This window comes from Schistocerca serialis, chromosome 11, assembly GCF_023864345.2.
Source record: "Schistocerca serialis cubense isolate TAMUIC-IGC-003099 chromosome 11, iqSchSeri2.2, whole genome shotgun sequence".
NCBI classification, from domain to species: Eukaryota; Metazoa; Arthropoda; class Insecta; order Orthoptera; family Acrididae; genus Schistocerca; species Schistocerca serialis.
In genome coordinates this window covers 84309592-84326996 of record NC_064648.1, presented here as the reverse complement: position 1 = coordinate 84326996, position 17405 = coordinate 84309592, and the positions used below count along the sequence as shown (strand labels likewise).

The window sequence follows — 17405 nt, the reverse complement described above, 5'->3', positions numbered from 1 at the left end:
GCATGCACAAATATGTCGTTTGCAGTTCATACAGAGCACTTGAGTTTTCTTATCCGATGATCCAGGAAACAGGAAACGCATTTTCCGTTTCACTGGACCAACGTTTTGCACTTAAGAATGCTATGGCTTATTGAGAATACGTCCAATAGAAACTCTGAGTTCTCTAGGTAGTCTTGCATTGAGTAGCCCTTCATTTAGGTGCATCTCACACAGTTGCCTTGAAAGGTCCTTTCGGAAATCGAATCTTGAGAGGGGTTTATTGTCCCTGAAGCCTGAATAAAGTACATGTGAATTTACATCAGCAGTGTTAACCATTCAACAAAACATTGCCATTGGCCAACGACAGGTGTGCCTGTTAGTTGATAAGGTCATACATTTTTTTATCCAATCCCTCAACACCTCCTTTTGTTTGTATTATTTCAGGCTTGCCTGTCTCATCATCCGTGCTTTTAGAGTGATGCATACATGAAATTAATTCCACTGCTTTATTTTTATCGGGCACATACGAAACCAGGGTCTTGTCTCTAGTAAACCCATATTCGGACGAGTCCTTTTGTGGCAAGAACCCTAATGGAAATTCCCTGTTATTTTTCTTCAGAGTGCTAACGTAAGTTAGCTTCCGTTTTCTTTTCTTCTTCTTCAACTCGTCAACTACTTCTATAGAGCTGAAGTAATTGTCAGCTGTGATATTTCTTCAAGTACCCTGGACAGGTTTACACTCTGTGATGATATCAGTAATTTCTTCTCCTCAGGTGACAAACCCATTCCATGGTTGCCTTTGCCAGGGCATATGTAGGCGTTTAGGAGGTACTGTGTTCTGGGATCACATAAGATCACGGTTTTGAGGCCATATTTTTCAGTTTCCGATGCCATATAGACTTTATATCTGCATCTTCCATGAAATCCTAGCAACATTTCGTCAATACAGGTTGTTTCTCCTATCCAGTAGCAGTCTTGACTGTTTCTGACAAGTGAATTAAATAGATATGATATTGCAGCTGCAGTTTCGGTTTTCAGTCTCTCATTCCCAGTTCAAGAGTCATCGAAGCAAAGGCAGATTAGCAGAATTAACATCCGTTTCAATGACATTGTGCAGCGAAATATATCGCGACTGGTACCAATGGTAGCAAAGAGGGGTTCAAGAGTCTCTTTACTGGATTTGGAAATTGCAGTATAGTGCAGTAAAACAATAAAGGCCTTCATCTCTCAATTCTGTTCTGATTTCATCAACATATATACTTCTATATTGTTTGATTTTCTCATTTGTGTGTGTTACAACTTCAGTTACCATGACCTGTGAAAAAAAAAAAGGCATTGCCATACCTGCGGTGGGTTACAAGAATGGCCAAGACGTTGTGCATTCCCTTTGAGTCCAGGACGTTGTGCTGTAATATTATGAGCAGGCGTTCGAATATTTTTCTTCGGTTCCACTGTTGACCACTCACAGCGGTTGCATCCATAGCAAGTGTTCTGTTTTGTTCCTTGTCTAACTCGTTCACACCCATCTGCTATTTACAATTCTGATTCAGTATCGTGTTGACTGTTGCGTTCAGGACCACTTTCGTTAGCAGTTTCAGCATCGCTGTATTCAATATCTTCCACCTCATGTATCCACTGAGTGATAAAAGTCTGAAAAACGGGATCAGGAACTCCCATTCTGTCCTTGTTAACCATGCTGAGTGATATTTCAGTAAGAAATGTCAGTTTATAAAGTGTTTAAAATAACTGAGCTCATAATGAAAACTGTGTTGTGGGGTCGCGTCATACCCCAAGCAAGTTATTCTACTTACCAAGTCAAAATAACAGCAGCTCGCAACAATGACTGGTCACTACAATTGCTCATAACAATCTGAACGAAAGCGACAGAGGAGCGGTAGTGCGCAGTAGGTAAAATTCTGACGTTACAGGCATTAGAATTTTGGATGGGGTATCGTCATACCCCAAATCAGCGATTGACGGATATTGCGATTTTCCATCTACGTTGGCGAATGCGGGCTGGTTCCCCTTATTCCGCCTCAGTTACACTATGCTGGCGATTGCCACGCAAACACCGTTTCCATGTACGTGTACACCCTAATTATTCTACTACGCAATCATTTGGGGTTATACTTGTCTGGTATGAGACGCTCCCGGGGGAATCCACTGGGAGCAGAACCGCACAGTAACCCTGGGTTCGATGCGGGGCGGCGGTGGGGTTGGTGGACTGCTGTGACCTGTTGTGGGGTTGTGAACTTCACGAAGCCTCTCCGTCGTTTCTAGGTCCCGGTTTAATACTAATACAAAAAAAATATAAAACAAGATAAATGGGACAAAAACACAGTGTATTATTAATGGTTCTAATTATGAGTAACGACAGTAATATGATAAATTGCTAAATAAAAATGGAAATAAGGCAGTAAATTAATCATCTGAATGAGCCCTGTCGGAATTGTGAAATAACGCACTATGTTGGCACTGGAAGTTCGAGAACTGGACAGAAAATCTATGATTAGTACTAACGAAAATGATAATACCACCTCATTTGATGGGGTCCCTGACATCATCGCTGGCGTGGTTGTCCATGGACTGGAATACCATCTTCCACGCAGAACACGATCGTACAGACAGCTGTTGGCAGTTTCTACAATGATATCTGGAACCAGACAAGGGAAGGGAAAATAACGGTTTCTTGCTTTAATTTTAGACACCAGTGTATTTACAGACTATGGTCGGTGCCATTCTGTAATACTTAAACAATGTGTGTCCACCAGTGGCAGTGAGTAGCTACTGGGTGGATGAGGTGCACATTATACAACAAGGTATACAGGGTGAGTCACCTAACATTCCCGCTGGATATATTTCGTAAACCACATCAAATACTGACGAACCGATTCCACAGACCGAACGTGAGGAGAGGGGCTAGTGTAATTGTTTAATACAAACCATACAAAAATGCACGGAAGTATGTTTTTTAACACAAACCTACGTTTTTTTAAATGGAACCCCGTTAGTTTGGTTAGCACATCTGAACATATAAACAAATACGTAATCAGTGCCGTTTGTTGAATTGTGAAATATTAATTACATCCGGATATATTGTAACCTAAATTTGACGCTTGAGTACCACTCCTCCGCTGTTCGATCGTGTGTATCGGAGAGCACCAATTACGAAGGGATCCAAAGGAAACGGTGATGGACCTTACCTACAGAAGAGACTGGAACAGCACATTACGTCCACATGCTAACATCTTTTTATTGGTCTTTTTCACTGACGCACATGTACATTACCATGAGGGCTGAGGTACACGTACACACGTGGTTTCCGTTTTCAATTACGGAGTGGAATAGAGTGTGTCCCGACATGTCAGGCCAATAGATGTTCAATGTGGTGGGCATCATGTACCGTGTGTACCGTGATGTGCCTACAACCCCAGAGGATATGAAACAACATATTGTGGCAGCCTGCGGCGACATTACACCAGATGCACTGCGGCGTGTACGACATTCTTTAAGCCAGAGATTGCAATTGTGTGCAGCAAATGATGGATGTAATTAACATTTTACAATGCAACAAACGGCACTGATTACGCATTTGTTTATATGTTCAGATGTGCTAACCAAACTATCGGGGTTCCATTTAAAAAACGTATGTTTCTGTTAAAAAACATACTTCCGTGCATTTTTTTATGGTTTGTATTAACCAATTACACTAGCCCCCCTCCTCACGTACGGTTTGTTGAATCGAATCGTCAGTATTTGATGTGGTTTACGAAATATACCCAGCGGTACTGTTAGGTGACTCACCCTGTATATTATGCCATGGCACAGGGACATTGCTGTCTCTGCAGTGCTGGACCACTTCTTGTGACATGTGTCTTTGCCTCGTTTCTGTTGGCATTGTTAATAGAATAGCACTCATCGCATTCCCCATTTCATATTTAAAACCGATGCAAATTTTACGAATTAAAATTATGCGTGTCCTTAAATAATTTTAGCACTGGTGCTATGGCTGGTTGATATTTCCGTTTCTTTTTACTGGCTGTGTGACTAAAGCCTTAGGCCTAGAAAGGATGTACATACTTAGTTCCATTGTCATTAAACAGCTGCCGTCATTTCACTTCCTATTTTCTTGTCTATGAATGAGCACGTGGGGTTCATAAAATAAGACAATGTGTTTTTATTACATATGTCGAATGGTATTTGAGATGAAAATCGTAGGTGTTGCTTATGATATAGTTGTGGTAATCTGTGCAAAGATCGGTTCACTGTCTCATACATACATCCATCACTATCGGCTATCTATGACTAATGACTATAATCTCAGACAGTGAATTTTCTGTATACCGCCGACTAGTGGGTACCAGTGCGATCATGAAGCGAGTGTACAGTCTCTCTCATCCTCCTGTCAACATAACCCACCTACGGTGTACCCCGCCTAGCAGTCGACATTCTGACGACCGAGTACTGGCTGTATAATAACAACAACATTGAGTAGAAAGGAAGTACTGCACGGTACCCACCTACGCCAGCTATTGGCTGTACCTGGTAAGGTTCAGGGAATGCTGCCTCATAACCAGTCTTGACTGTGATGGCTCAGTACCCCATTCAGGGACTCAACCAACACTGATAGTGTCCAATCTAGCTTCAGAAACAGAACGGATTAGCAGGGTACAGCACAGGCTAGAGACAGGGACAAAACCGTTTAATAAAGCTTAGAAACTCGCCACCTGTAACGTTAGGGGACTTGCTCTTAATGAAGCAGAATTAGCTAAACATTTGAGGGGATAGCATTTGTGGCGATTGAAGACACAAATAAGAAATCCGAAATTAATATGTCGATGACGATATTATCAACTATAGCGGAGTAAAACAAGAACAAAAAACAAGTAAAGGTGTTGTCATCTGTTGTTGTTCTTGTGGTCTTCAGTCCTGAGACTGGTTTGATGTAGCTCTCCATGTTACTCTATCCTGTGCAAGCTTCTTCATCTCCCAGTACTTACTGCAACCTACATCCTTCTGTATCTGCTTAGTGTATCCATCTCTTGGTCTCCCTCTACGATTTTTACCCTCCACGCTGCCCTTCTTTGCTAAAATTGTGATCCCTTGATGTCTCAGAACATGTCCTACCAACCGGTCCCTTCTTCTTGTCAATTCTATTCAATACGTCCTCATTAGTTATGTGATCTACCCACCTAATCTTCAGCATTCTTCTGCAGCACCACATCTCGAAAGATTCTATTCTCTTCTTGTGCAAACTATTTATCGTCCATGTTTCACTTTCATACATGACTACACTCCACAAAAATACTTTCAGAAACAACTTCCTGATACTTAAATCTATACTCGATGTTAGCAAATTTCTCTTCTTCAGAAACGCTTTCCTTGCCATTGCCAGTCTACATTTTATACCCTCTCTACTTCGAGCATCATCAGTGATTTTTCTCCCCAAATAGCAAAATTCCTTTACTACCTTATGTGTCTTATTTCTTAATCTAATTCCCTCAGCATCACCCGACTTATTTCGACTACATTCAATTACCATTGTTTCGCTTTTGTTGATGTTCATCTTATATCCTCCTTTCAAGACACTGTCCATTCCGTTCAACGGCTCTTCCAAGTCCTTTGTTGTCTCTGACAGAATTACAATGCCATCGGCGAAACTCAAGGTTTTTATTTCTTCTTCATGGATTTTAATACCTACTCAAAATTTTTCTTTTGTTTCCTTTCCTGCTTCCTCGATATACAGATTGAATAACATCAGGAAGAGGCTACAATCCTGTCTCACACCCTTCCCAACCACTGCTTCCCTTTCATGCCCCTCGACTCTTATAACTGCTATCTGGTTTCTGTACAAATTGTAAATAGCCTTTCGCTCCCTGCCACCTTTAGAATTTGAAAGAGAGTATTCCAGTCAACATTGTCAAAAGCTTTCTTTAAGTCTACAAATGCTAGAAACGTAGGTTTGCCTTTCCTTAATCTTTCTTCTAAGATAAGTCGTAAGGTCAGTATTGCCTCACGTGTTCCAACATTTCTACGGAATCCAAACTGATCCTCCCCGAGGGTGGCTTCTACCAATTTTTCCATTCGTCTGTAAAAAATTCGCGTCAGTATTTTGCAGCTGTGACTTATTAAATTGATAATTCGGTAATTTTCACATCTGTCAACACCTGCTTTCTTTCGGATTGGAATTATTATATTATTGGCATCTACGGTAATAGAAAATGGGATAATAGAAAACTAGACTATGAATATCTAAATGAATGTATTGCTGTATAAAAGATTTAAAGATGCCCTGGAAGAAAGATAAATTGACGATTCCCGTTCAAAAACAATTACGAATGGCATTAAACAGGTACAATAAAAATTACATTTTACTCAAAGCGGATCTCATTGATAGAATTGGAAATATACCAGTTTAAAAATAGGTGGCACATTTGAAGAAAATGTATGTAGTGAAAACGGCAAAATGCTAAGAGATTTTCCTTCGTTTCATTGCTTCAAAATTCCAATAGCTACTTTAGGGGAAATGATGTACACAAATACACCTGTTCAGCAGGACCATGTAGGCATATTACGTATAATATAAGAACAGATAAGGGGTTACAAGTACAGAGTAGACATACGGAGGCTAGTGAAGAGTGGATACTGGATTATACCACTTCTTACTTCTGTCAGTAACTGACATCTACACAAGAAGGAGAAAACTACAAAAATCAATTAAGGACCTAAAGGAAGAACAAGTTTTTAAGGAGTAACTTGTAGAAGATAACAGCATAAGCGATGTCTAACAAACTCTAATGACATTAGCAAATTTGGAATCGGTAGAAGACTTTGAAAACGCGAAAAACTTAGAAACAGCTATATCTAGGTTTGGGAAAAAAAGGGATACAAAGGAAACGTTGACGAGTGAGGATTTGGAAAGAAGACATGGAAACAGCAGTTAAAGAAAAACTAGAAGCTTTCAATACCAGCATAAGCAGTCTGAAAATAGTCTGTTAGTAAAGGGCTGAATGGCCTTTCAGACAATGATGCACTAATTTTAACATTAAAATGCTCTGCTACTCAAATAAATGTCATATATAATTATAAGCTATGTATTAAAGTTAATTCAACAGTAAAAGAGAACTTTTTCAACCCTGTCAAGGAACAAGAGTGGCAGGAAGTTTATAGTGCCAATAACATAGATGATAAATATAATGCTTTTCTTTTCTCATGCTCTTTGAGAGTTCCTTTCCACTAGAAAGTTCTAAACAGGGTACTAGCGCTAATAGGCAGCCTGGGTGGTTGACTAGTAGGATAAGTATATCATGTAGAAAAAAGTGGGATTATATACAAATGTTGGAAGTAGTCACAATCAAGCTACAGTAGTAAGGTGCTTAAAAACGTTATTAGGAAGGCTATGAGTATGTGGTATCAAATAGAATAACTAATTCACAGGATAACATTAAAACCATATGGTCAGCAGCGCAAGGTCGACGATATAAAATCAATTCGTAGTAACAATATTTATGTTACTGATACAACAAATGCATGTACAGTACTTAACAATCATTTTCTGAGCATTCTGGTGAATTAAATAAAAATTTAGTTTCTACAGTTAATCATATAACTTTCTTTGCAAATACCTTTGTGAGATTGATGTCTGAAATACTCCTCTGTGCTACAGACAAGGGTGAGATTGAGTGAATAATTAAAACATTGAAGACTCTCATGGATATGATGGAGTGCCCAGCAGAACATTAAAGTACTGTGCTGCACGTTAGCACTGTATTTAGCCATATTTGTGATTTTTACTTCCGGAATGGTCAGTTTCCTGAACGATTAAAGTACTCAGTAGTAAATCCGCTTTATAAAAAGGGATAAAGGGACAATGTAGACAATTTTAGACCTATTTATATGCCATCGGCGTTTGCTAAAGCTATTTTACATAACATAATCTACTATCAAATGTACAGTTTTAGAGGTCGTTAAACAACTCAAAATGCTATATTCTTTTTTCTCTGTGAAGTACTGGGTAGGTTAAACAAAAGATCTCGACCGCTAGGCATATTTTATATTTAACTAAGGCGTTTGATTGCGTTGATCACAAAATATTACTCAAGAAGTTGTACCATTAGGTAAGACAGGGAGTAGCTCAGAATTGGTTCACCTCTTGCTTTAGCAACAGACAGCCAAACTTTATTATTCATAATCCTGAGAATGGCTGTGATGTGTGGTCTGAGTGGAGGGATGCCCCAGGCATCAGTGTTATGGCTACTCCTGTTACTTATTTATATAAATAATATGCCCTCTAGTGTTATGGGTAACTAAACTGTTTGCTGATGATACTAGCTTGGTAGTAAAGGATGTTGTCTGCAACATAATGCAGTTCATGGCCTAAGTTAATGGTCTGTAGCAAATAAACTAACGCAATATCACAGTAAGACGCAGGTTTTACAGTTTCTATCACACAATTCAACAAAATCAGACGTTTTCATTTCACAGCATGATCATATGGTTAGTGAAACTGAACAGTTCAGATAAATAGTAAACTGTCATGGAAAGTCCACGCTCAGGATCTTATTCAGGGACTTAATTCTACTATTCAAACGGTATCTGAAGTGAGTGATCGTTCGAAACTAAAATTAATCTATTTTGCTTATTTTAATTCGCTTATGTCGTATGGTATTGTATTTGGGGTAGTTCTTCACATTCTAAAAGGATATTTTTGGCTCAGAAACGGGCGGTTCGGGCAATAAGTGGTGTAAGTTTACGAACTCTTGTCGACCCCTGATCACGAGTATGGGTATTTTGACACTACATCATTGGACCACCCAGTATATATATATATATAGGATGGTCCAATGATAGTGACTGGGCCAAATATCTCACGAAATACGCATCAAACGAAAAAACAACAAAGAACGAAATATGTAGTAAAAAATGGGTGTTCCTACTTAAAAGAAACGCAGTTGATATCCGTTTGACCTATGGTAGCGTCATCTAGCGGGCCAACCATAGCACCATCTGTTTCAAACCTGCGTTTTGATCGGTTGGATCGGACTTCCTTATCTCTTGTGTAGAAAAGTGTGCAGTATACTTATGCATCCACTTTCAATACGCTACCAGATTCAAAATTCTTAGCAGTAATCCAAGCGCTTTCAAATCGAAACTGAAGAGTTTCCTCATGGGTCCCTCCATCTATTCTGTCGAGGAGTTCTTTGAAAAGTGAAGCTGATTCTGGCTGTGTTGTTGATTGCGTTTACTTAAACTTATGGATTGACGTTTTCCGGGTTCATAAAGATTTTATTTTTATCTGTTATTACTGTTATGTTGTAATTTCGTATACTGAAAAGTTCCATGACCTTGGATATTTGCTCCTCAATTTGGTCCTACAGAACTCGTAAATAAATAAATAAATAACATCACTTCTAAAGCATTTTCGGAAACGCTCTATTAGCAATATAGAGAATGATCTAGAAGGTAAACAAATGCTCACAGGCCGGCCGGAGTGGCCGAGCGGTTCTGGGCCCTACAGTCTGGACCCGCACGACCGCTGTGGTCGCAGGTTCGAATTCTGTCTCGGGCATGGATGTGTGTCGTGTCCTTAGGTTAGTCAGGTTTAAGTAGTACTAAGTTCTAGGGGACTGATGAACTCAGAAGTTAAGTCCCATAGTGCTCAGAGCCATTTGAACCATTTGAAATGCTCACACATTAAGTGATGAAAACACTCAGCAGAGATGAAAAAGATCTTGTACGACTCAATAATACAGGAGAGAAGGACTAAACAGGCTATTATAAAAAATATGGCATGTCGATACTGTAATTCTTACATTACCCCAAGAAATGGCACAAAAAACTTCGGCGATACTGATTTATCTGACGGATGCTCTATAAGGTACAAGCAATAGAACTGCAGGTGGTGAACATGGTATTGATCTCGAACAGTCGACATATGGATGGTTATTCCTATGACTACGGCTTCTTCACATCTTCAATGAATATTGGAGACATAAGAAGGTACGAATGAACCGCTGAATGCCAAAAGTAATAACTATTTTTAAAAATGGGCGATAAAAAGGAAAGTAACAACTATTGAGATATCAGCGTCACGAACTGAGCTCATAAATTATGATAACTAGACAAAAAATATAATCGAGAAACGAATAGCTGAAGGACAAACAGATTCTGGAAAGGGGCGATCAGCTACTGACAATATTTTTAAACTGCAAAAAATAATGAAAAAAGAGATGAGAATTCAATAAGGAAATTAATCTTGATTTAATGGATTTTTGAAAAGGTATTTGACGATGTGAACAGAGAAATTCTATGGAATGTAATGGCAGAAAGAGGTTATTCACCCTATCTCACAAATGCTGCTAATAATCTATACACAAACACCAAAATTGTTACAAAATATAATCACAAGGCCAGTGAACACAAACAAAGGGCCAAGACAAGGGCGCTATATTTCTCTGGCACTCAGCGGTGTATATAGATTAAATACAATTTTATTTGCGTTCTGACTCAGTGCATTCTCCTCCTATTGCGTAGACTGTATGGCCAGCAGAAATCTTTTTATTTTTATTTAATCGAATTTTTAAGTTGTTCACAGACTACGACACCTTTTAAGCTTTTCACGCTAATTAAGGCCATATAAGCATGGTCTGTCAGACCGTATTTCTGTCCAGAAAGCGATCATGGTAGCTAAAGTCCATAGTTTCTCTTCATCATGCCTTTTGCGTTCTTATGGAGATATTTACATACCAATTTTCATCCACTAACAAATATTTCTTTAAATCTAACTGGGAAGTGAAATGTCAATTTTTAGTTTAGATTTAAAATTCTTTAATGTAATGAAATATTTTCTTAAATATTTTTATCCGCTAATGCACTTCGTTACAAGCTGATTTTCCAGAAACGCCAAAACACGTTTTTCTTGTATTTCTAACCAATAAGTGAAATACCATTTCTCTCTGATATAGCCTTAAAATTAATTTAGTAGTATTTTAGTAATTATTTATTTAAAAAATATTTCGCCCAGCGTTTTACCCCATTAGTGGTGGAATTTCAAAGAATGCTGAAACACGTATTTCCTTACTTCTGACTGAGAAACCAAATACCAATAATCGTTGGCCTAGCTTCGAAACTGCCTTCAAAGACACAATTTTCAAAAAACCCTACACTATGTAATCATAAGTTCAAATGGCTCTGAGCACTATGCGACTTAACTTCTGAGGTCATCAGTCGCTTAGAACTTAGAACTACTTAAACCTAACTAACCTAAGGACATCACACACATCCATGCCCGAGGCAGGATTCGAACCTACGACCGTAGCGGTCACGCGGTTCCAGACTGAAGCGCCTTTAACCGCACGGCCACACCGGCCGGCCTGTAATCATAAGTATCAGGACACCACCGAAAATACGTTTTTCACGTTAGGTGCATTGTGCTGCCACCTACTGCCGGGTCCCCATATCTGCGATCTCAGTAGTCATTAGACATCGTGAGAAAGCAGAATATGGCGCTCCGCAGAACTGACGGACTTCGAACGTGGTCAGGTGATTGGGTGTCACTTGTGGCATACGTATGTACGCGAGGTTTCCTCACTTCTAAAAATCACAAAGTCCACTGTTTCCGATGCGATAGTGAAGTGGAAACATGAAGGGACACGTACAGCACAAAAGCGTACAGGCCAACCTCATTTGTTGACTGACAGAAACTGCCGACAGTTGAACAAGGTCAAATGGCTCTAAGCACTTTGTGACTTAACATCAGAGGTCATGAGTCCCCTAGATGTAGAATTACTTAAACCTAACTTAACCTAAGGACATCACATACATCGATGCCCAAGGCAGGATTCGAACCTGCGACCATAGCAACAGCGCCGTTCCAGACTGAAGCGCCTAGAACCGCTTGGCCACAGCGACCGGTCTTAAAGAGGGTCGTAATATGTGATACACAGACATCTATCCAGACCATCACACAGGAATTCCAAACTGCATCAGGATCCACTGCAAGTTAGACGGGATGTGAGAATACTTGGATTTCATGGGCGACCAGCTGCTCATCAGCCACACATCACGCCGGTAAATGCCAAACGACACCTCGCTTGGTGTAGGGAGCGTAAACATTCGACGATTGAACAGTAGAAAAACGTTGTGTGGAGTGACGAATCACCGTACACATTGTGTCGATACGATACCAGTCTGTGGGTAAGGAAAATACCCGGTGAACATCACTGCCAGCGTGTGTAGTGCCGATAGTAAATTTCGGAGACGGTGGCATTATGGTGTGGTCGTAATTTTCATGGTGGGGGCCTGCACACCTTGTTGTTTTGCGTGGTACTGTCACAGCACAGACCTACATTGAAGTTTTAAGCACCTTCTCGTTTCCAACTGTTGAAGAGCAATTCGGGAACGGTGATAGCACCTTTCAGCACGATTAAGCACCTGTTGATAATGCACGTCCTACGGCGGAGTGGTTACACAACAATAACATTCCTGTAATGGACTGGCCTCCACAGATTCCTGACCTGAAACCTGTAGATCACCTTAGAGACGTTTTGGAACGCCGACTTCATGCCAGGCCTCACCGACCGACGTCGATACCTCTCCTCAGTGCAGCATTCTGTGAAGAGTGGGCTGCCATTTCCCAAGAAACCTTCCTGCCCCTGATTGGACGTAGGTTAGGGAGAGTGGAAGCTGTCATCGACGCTAAAGGTGGGGCAACACCGTATTCCAACATTACCAATGGAGGAGCCGGCTGAAGTGGCCGAGTGATCCTAGGTGCTTCAGTCTGGAACCGTGAGACCGCTACAGTCGCAGGTTCGAATCCTGCTTTGGGCATGGTTGTGTGTGATGTCCTTAGGTTAGTTAGGTTTAAGTAGTACTAAGTTCTAGGGGACTGATGATCTCAGATGTTTGGTCCCATAGTGCTCAGACCATTTGAACCAATGGGGGGCGCTACGAACTTGTAAGTCATTTTCAGCCAGGTGTCCGGATACTTTTGATCACATGGTGTATCACCCTATTCCAGCCACTTACAGTAGGTATTTCGCTACAGTATAAGATTTCAAGTATCTATCCTTAGCGTTTGGGCTGAGTGAAGATGAATCAGTCTGTCAGTTACGCAGGACTTTGCTTTTTGTATATAGAGATGACTTAGTTCTGATTGTAGAGAATTGAGATAACTTTCAGGTGGGGTTGTGTAAGTTGCACCAGATGGCTTCAGGTTACAACGTAAAAATCTATGTAGATAAAGCGAAAGGGAGGTCGTTGTAGCGCATACAAGCAGTAAGATCAAAAATGCTCTCGAATAACAAAATGTTGGAGCTAATAAGAAATTTTAAATATCTGGACTGTGATATCACATATGAACAAAAGTATGAAGTGAAATAAAAATTTAATTTTCTTTCATATGTGAATCATGGTATAAAACTTTCAGAATAAAGCCAAGAAAGAGTTCCAGGTGATGCTTATCGAAACATAACAGTACCAACCATTACACGGGGAAATGCAGCTTGGACTACAACAATACACCAAGAAACAAGAATACAGGCTCCAAAAACGAGCATTCTGAGAAGAATGGAAGGATGTTCAAGGGAAGATTATAAATAGACTGAAGATATACGACAATTTTTAGGAATGCATAACCTAAAAGAAAAAATAAATCAAAGGAGGAGAAAATGGAAGGAACATTTATGCCATAGGAATTAAGAAAACTTGAGGTATAGATTAACAGTTATAAATTCACTGGCGGAAGAAATTTTGGGAAACTGTACAAGAGATGGAGTACTGTAACAAGCAATTTGCATAATACATTAAGTGAGGATATGCTAGAGGTCCTGCCCTCTAGGTTAAAAACAGAAACATCAACCTGGCGTATTCGTGTGACAGCTGCACAAACCTGCAGCTCATTTGCAATTTTCTTTGTTGTTGTATCTCTCGTTCTCTCTCTCTCTCATTTTTTCTCTGATAGTTTATATATTGGCTTAAAGAGAAAAGGATATTTCTGTATGCCCGTGTAGTCAATTTTGATCATCGATCCTAATATATAATTTTACCACAGAAAACAGGCTCCAATGAACAAAACGTACTAATGTTAATTACCCTAGTCGCCTGTCAGATTATACCTATCACATGTGCGTCAAGTTGGAAAGAAAAATTGTGTCTCCTTACAAATTATTTTGATGGGACTCTCGTCATTTGTGACTTTTGTTTTCATGGAATCGATTTGCTTCTCTGTGATCGGTTTACATTCTAAAACATCGGTTCAGAATTGTATGAAGTGCTGGAATGGTAGACGTAATAACGTAACACGTTTTATGAGTGACGTTATTAATTCAATCACAGAAGCAATATTTGAGAGACTGTGGCAAGAAATACATCTTTCAGTCTGTTGATGGCCCAAACGTCCACTTCGAATCTGTAGTATAGACTGCAAGGTAAATTTCCGGATACTGTGCTTTGATTCATTTTGTTTTCTCTGATCTACGGCTCTACTACTTCCCATATTACGAATGAAGAACGATTTGGAAGACAACTCATGTTCTTAGCTCTGTCAAAGTTAAAGCTGCCACTCTGATTTGTAATTGTTTAGTACAACATTCATTTTAAAAGGGAATATTGATAATATTCATTTGGAAATATTTTAATATATTTCTTAGAAATTTATGCTATTATTATAAATTCTCCAGGTGACGTTACTTACGCTATTTCAGAATTTATGGTTTTTGTTTCAGCAATGCCTCACGATGATCGCTGTATGGAAAATAATGGTAACTGCTCACAGAAATGTGAAACTGTGGAACATGAAACAGTTTGCTCTTGTTATGAAGGATACACTCTCACAAGCCCCACTGTCTGCACTGAGATGTCAGGATGTGACTTTGTTTTGTCAGGAACTTCAGGAGAGTTTACTATCCATAGCGGTTATTGTCGGTGGCTGATAAAAGCACCAAAGGGTCATATTGTAGAAATCGTAAGTAACAAATTATATCTTTGACTTGGAAATGTTACAGTATTGGGATACAAACTGACTTGTATTAAGTGTAAAATTTAGTTGAACTTGCTCACGCAGTGGAAAATAGACTAAATTAATGACTGAGTAAATCTGTAGGTAAGTCAGTGATTTATTAGAATTTTGCCTAGGAGCAATATTAACATTGTGCTACAACTATATTAAATTGATTGCTACAATTTATATTTTGAAACCAGGAAACTATAAGCAATACACAGCCATATTTTTTTTATTTTTTGCAATTCTTACATTAACTTTTTAGTGACTTTGAACCTTATTGATAATTGTACCCCATTACAAAAATTCGGTTTCACCTGGATCCCTACGAATCTTGAAGGAAACTGAAAACGTATTTTGTTCAGCGTCCTGCTAAAAGTGTGGTTCGATAGCTAAGCAGGTAAGTGTCAGACTACAAATTCAGAGGCTTGCCATTTAACCAACAGTCTGATTTTTCTGTTACCTATTTCATGTTTCACCCATTGTAATTTTTGTTAATGCGGAAACAGGTAAGTAGCACAAGGTTTCAGTACCCACATCGAACTGTAGGTCCCCCAGCACCCTTTCTTTGGGTCTGGGGAGGCAAGGGCTGCCAGCCCTAGGAGCCCTGTCCCTAATGATGCACTGCCGACGTCCAGATGGACGTTCCTTCATTTGCGTCCTTCAAATCATTCGATTATTTAGATAGAAGGATTGAAAACGTTTGTGCATGGGCTGCCTGTTCACCATGAATGTAAATAAATGCAACATTTTACACATATTCAGGAAAAAAATTTCGACTTCTGTGTAATTACTGATAAGAAATTATTCTTCTATACACTGTGTGGGAGTTACCATCCGAAGCGATCTTAAGCGGAGTGACCAGATAAAACAAATAGCACGAAAAGGAGATAGTAGGTTGAGGGCGACTCTGAGGGAAATGTAACTCTTCCACACAAGACGAACTTGTTCGACCGATTCCTGAGCGCAGTTTATCTATCTCCTATCATTAAGTACTAGGACTGATAGAAGAGAGAGAGACACAGTGAGAGAGAGAGAGAGTGAGTGAGAGTGAGGGGGGGGGGGGGAGAGGGGGGGGGGGAGAAGAGAGAAATAGAGGGAGGAAGGGGTTATTTAGTCGGTGCGAGAGCGTTGCAGACATACTCAACTAATTGCAGTGGCAGGCGCGACATGAGAGGAATTGTGCATCAGTGCGAGAACTACTGTGCGTTCCGGGAAGGGTCGGAAAACGTATTACTTCTTCCGACATACGTCTCATGAAACTACCTCAACGAGAAAATTTGAGAAATTATAGCTAATACAGAAGCTTACTGACAATCATTTTTCTAGCCCGCCATTCACGAATGGAACAAGGAAGAGGGGATCAGTTAGTGGTACCAGAAGTACGCTCTGCCACTGAAAGTCATTTGGCTTACAGCCTATTTATGTGGATGTATATAATTTCCTGCACGAATTTTCTATTATATTTTCAGTATCCGAGCGACAATCTAGGTATTACACTTTCTTTAATATTTCTTCAAAGTACTATCTGATTAACATAATACGCTCGTTTTAAGCAGATATCTTTTTAAACCAATTTTAGCTCTCCTTGGTCTTCCTTTGGTAAAGTGGGCTGCCATAGTTTAATCTTGGAAGTCCTTAAAATTGCGAAGATTCTTTTTCGCTCTACAAGTGCATGAGACCCCATTAACCTTTCTTTTTTCATGCCATTTACTTGATAAATGTTCTATAACAGCCCTATTGAAAGTTCAGAATGTACAATCCCTACTGCCTTACATTTCTAATTAATAAAACAATACCACACTGTACTACACGATACCATTCCTGCTGAGCTCATGCCTAGCACATATGTATCCTCCAAATCTCATTTAGCATTGTGCAGTTTATTAAGCAACTGAGTAAACAAATGCTGCATCGGTTCTTTTTCTACAGTTCCTCCATTTCTTTCTCTATTATCTATCCCTTTTACCTACCTAAGTTCAACTCGCTCTCTAGCAGACATAACACTTCTGCACACCCAATTCTTTGACTTTGCAGGTTTGACTTGACTCTTAAATTGTTTTCCGGTTCATTCTCTTCTCATCATTCCTTTTTCTAAATAACTAGAATATTTTTGGCTCCAGTACCAAACTTATTCACTTTTTCTGAAATATTTAAATTTACTTTGCATTTACTCTGTCGAATTCCTAATCTAGTCCTTTAATCCCTTTGTGAGTGGGTGAGTGCTATTCTGTCATTCCACGCAACGGATTAATCAGAGATGTAACCTTTACCATTTGCCTCCTGCAGGATGCCATTTCCACCCCCACACTACGACAGAAGTCAGACAGATGCTCCTAACGTTCTAAAGAGAAATGCCTGAAAAACTTTTAGTAATAAAAATCTTCTGGAGTCGTCCACTGTAAGGAAATGACACAAAAAATTCACA

General features: G+C 39.6%; 1 protein-coding gene across 4 annotated transcripts in view; it reads left to right on the top strand.

Moving 5' to 3' along the window:
* The window catches only part of LOC126426407 (tenascin-like), a 562410-nt gene that overhangs the window by 136700 nt on the left and 408305 nt on the right, over positions 1-17405 (top strand). For all 4 annotated transcript variants that reach the window (XM_050088324.1, XM_050088323.1, XM_050088325.1 and 1 more), the window contains exon 6: positions 14703-14941. In XM_050088324.1, the coding sequence (XP_049944281.1) occupies positions 14703-14941 (239 nt within the window). The remainder of the gene's footprint in view (positions 1-14702; positions 14942-17405) is intronic.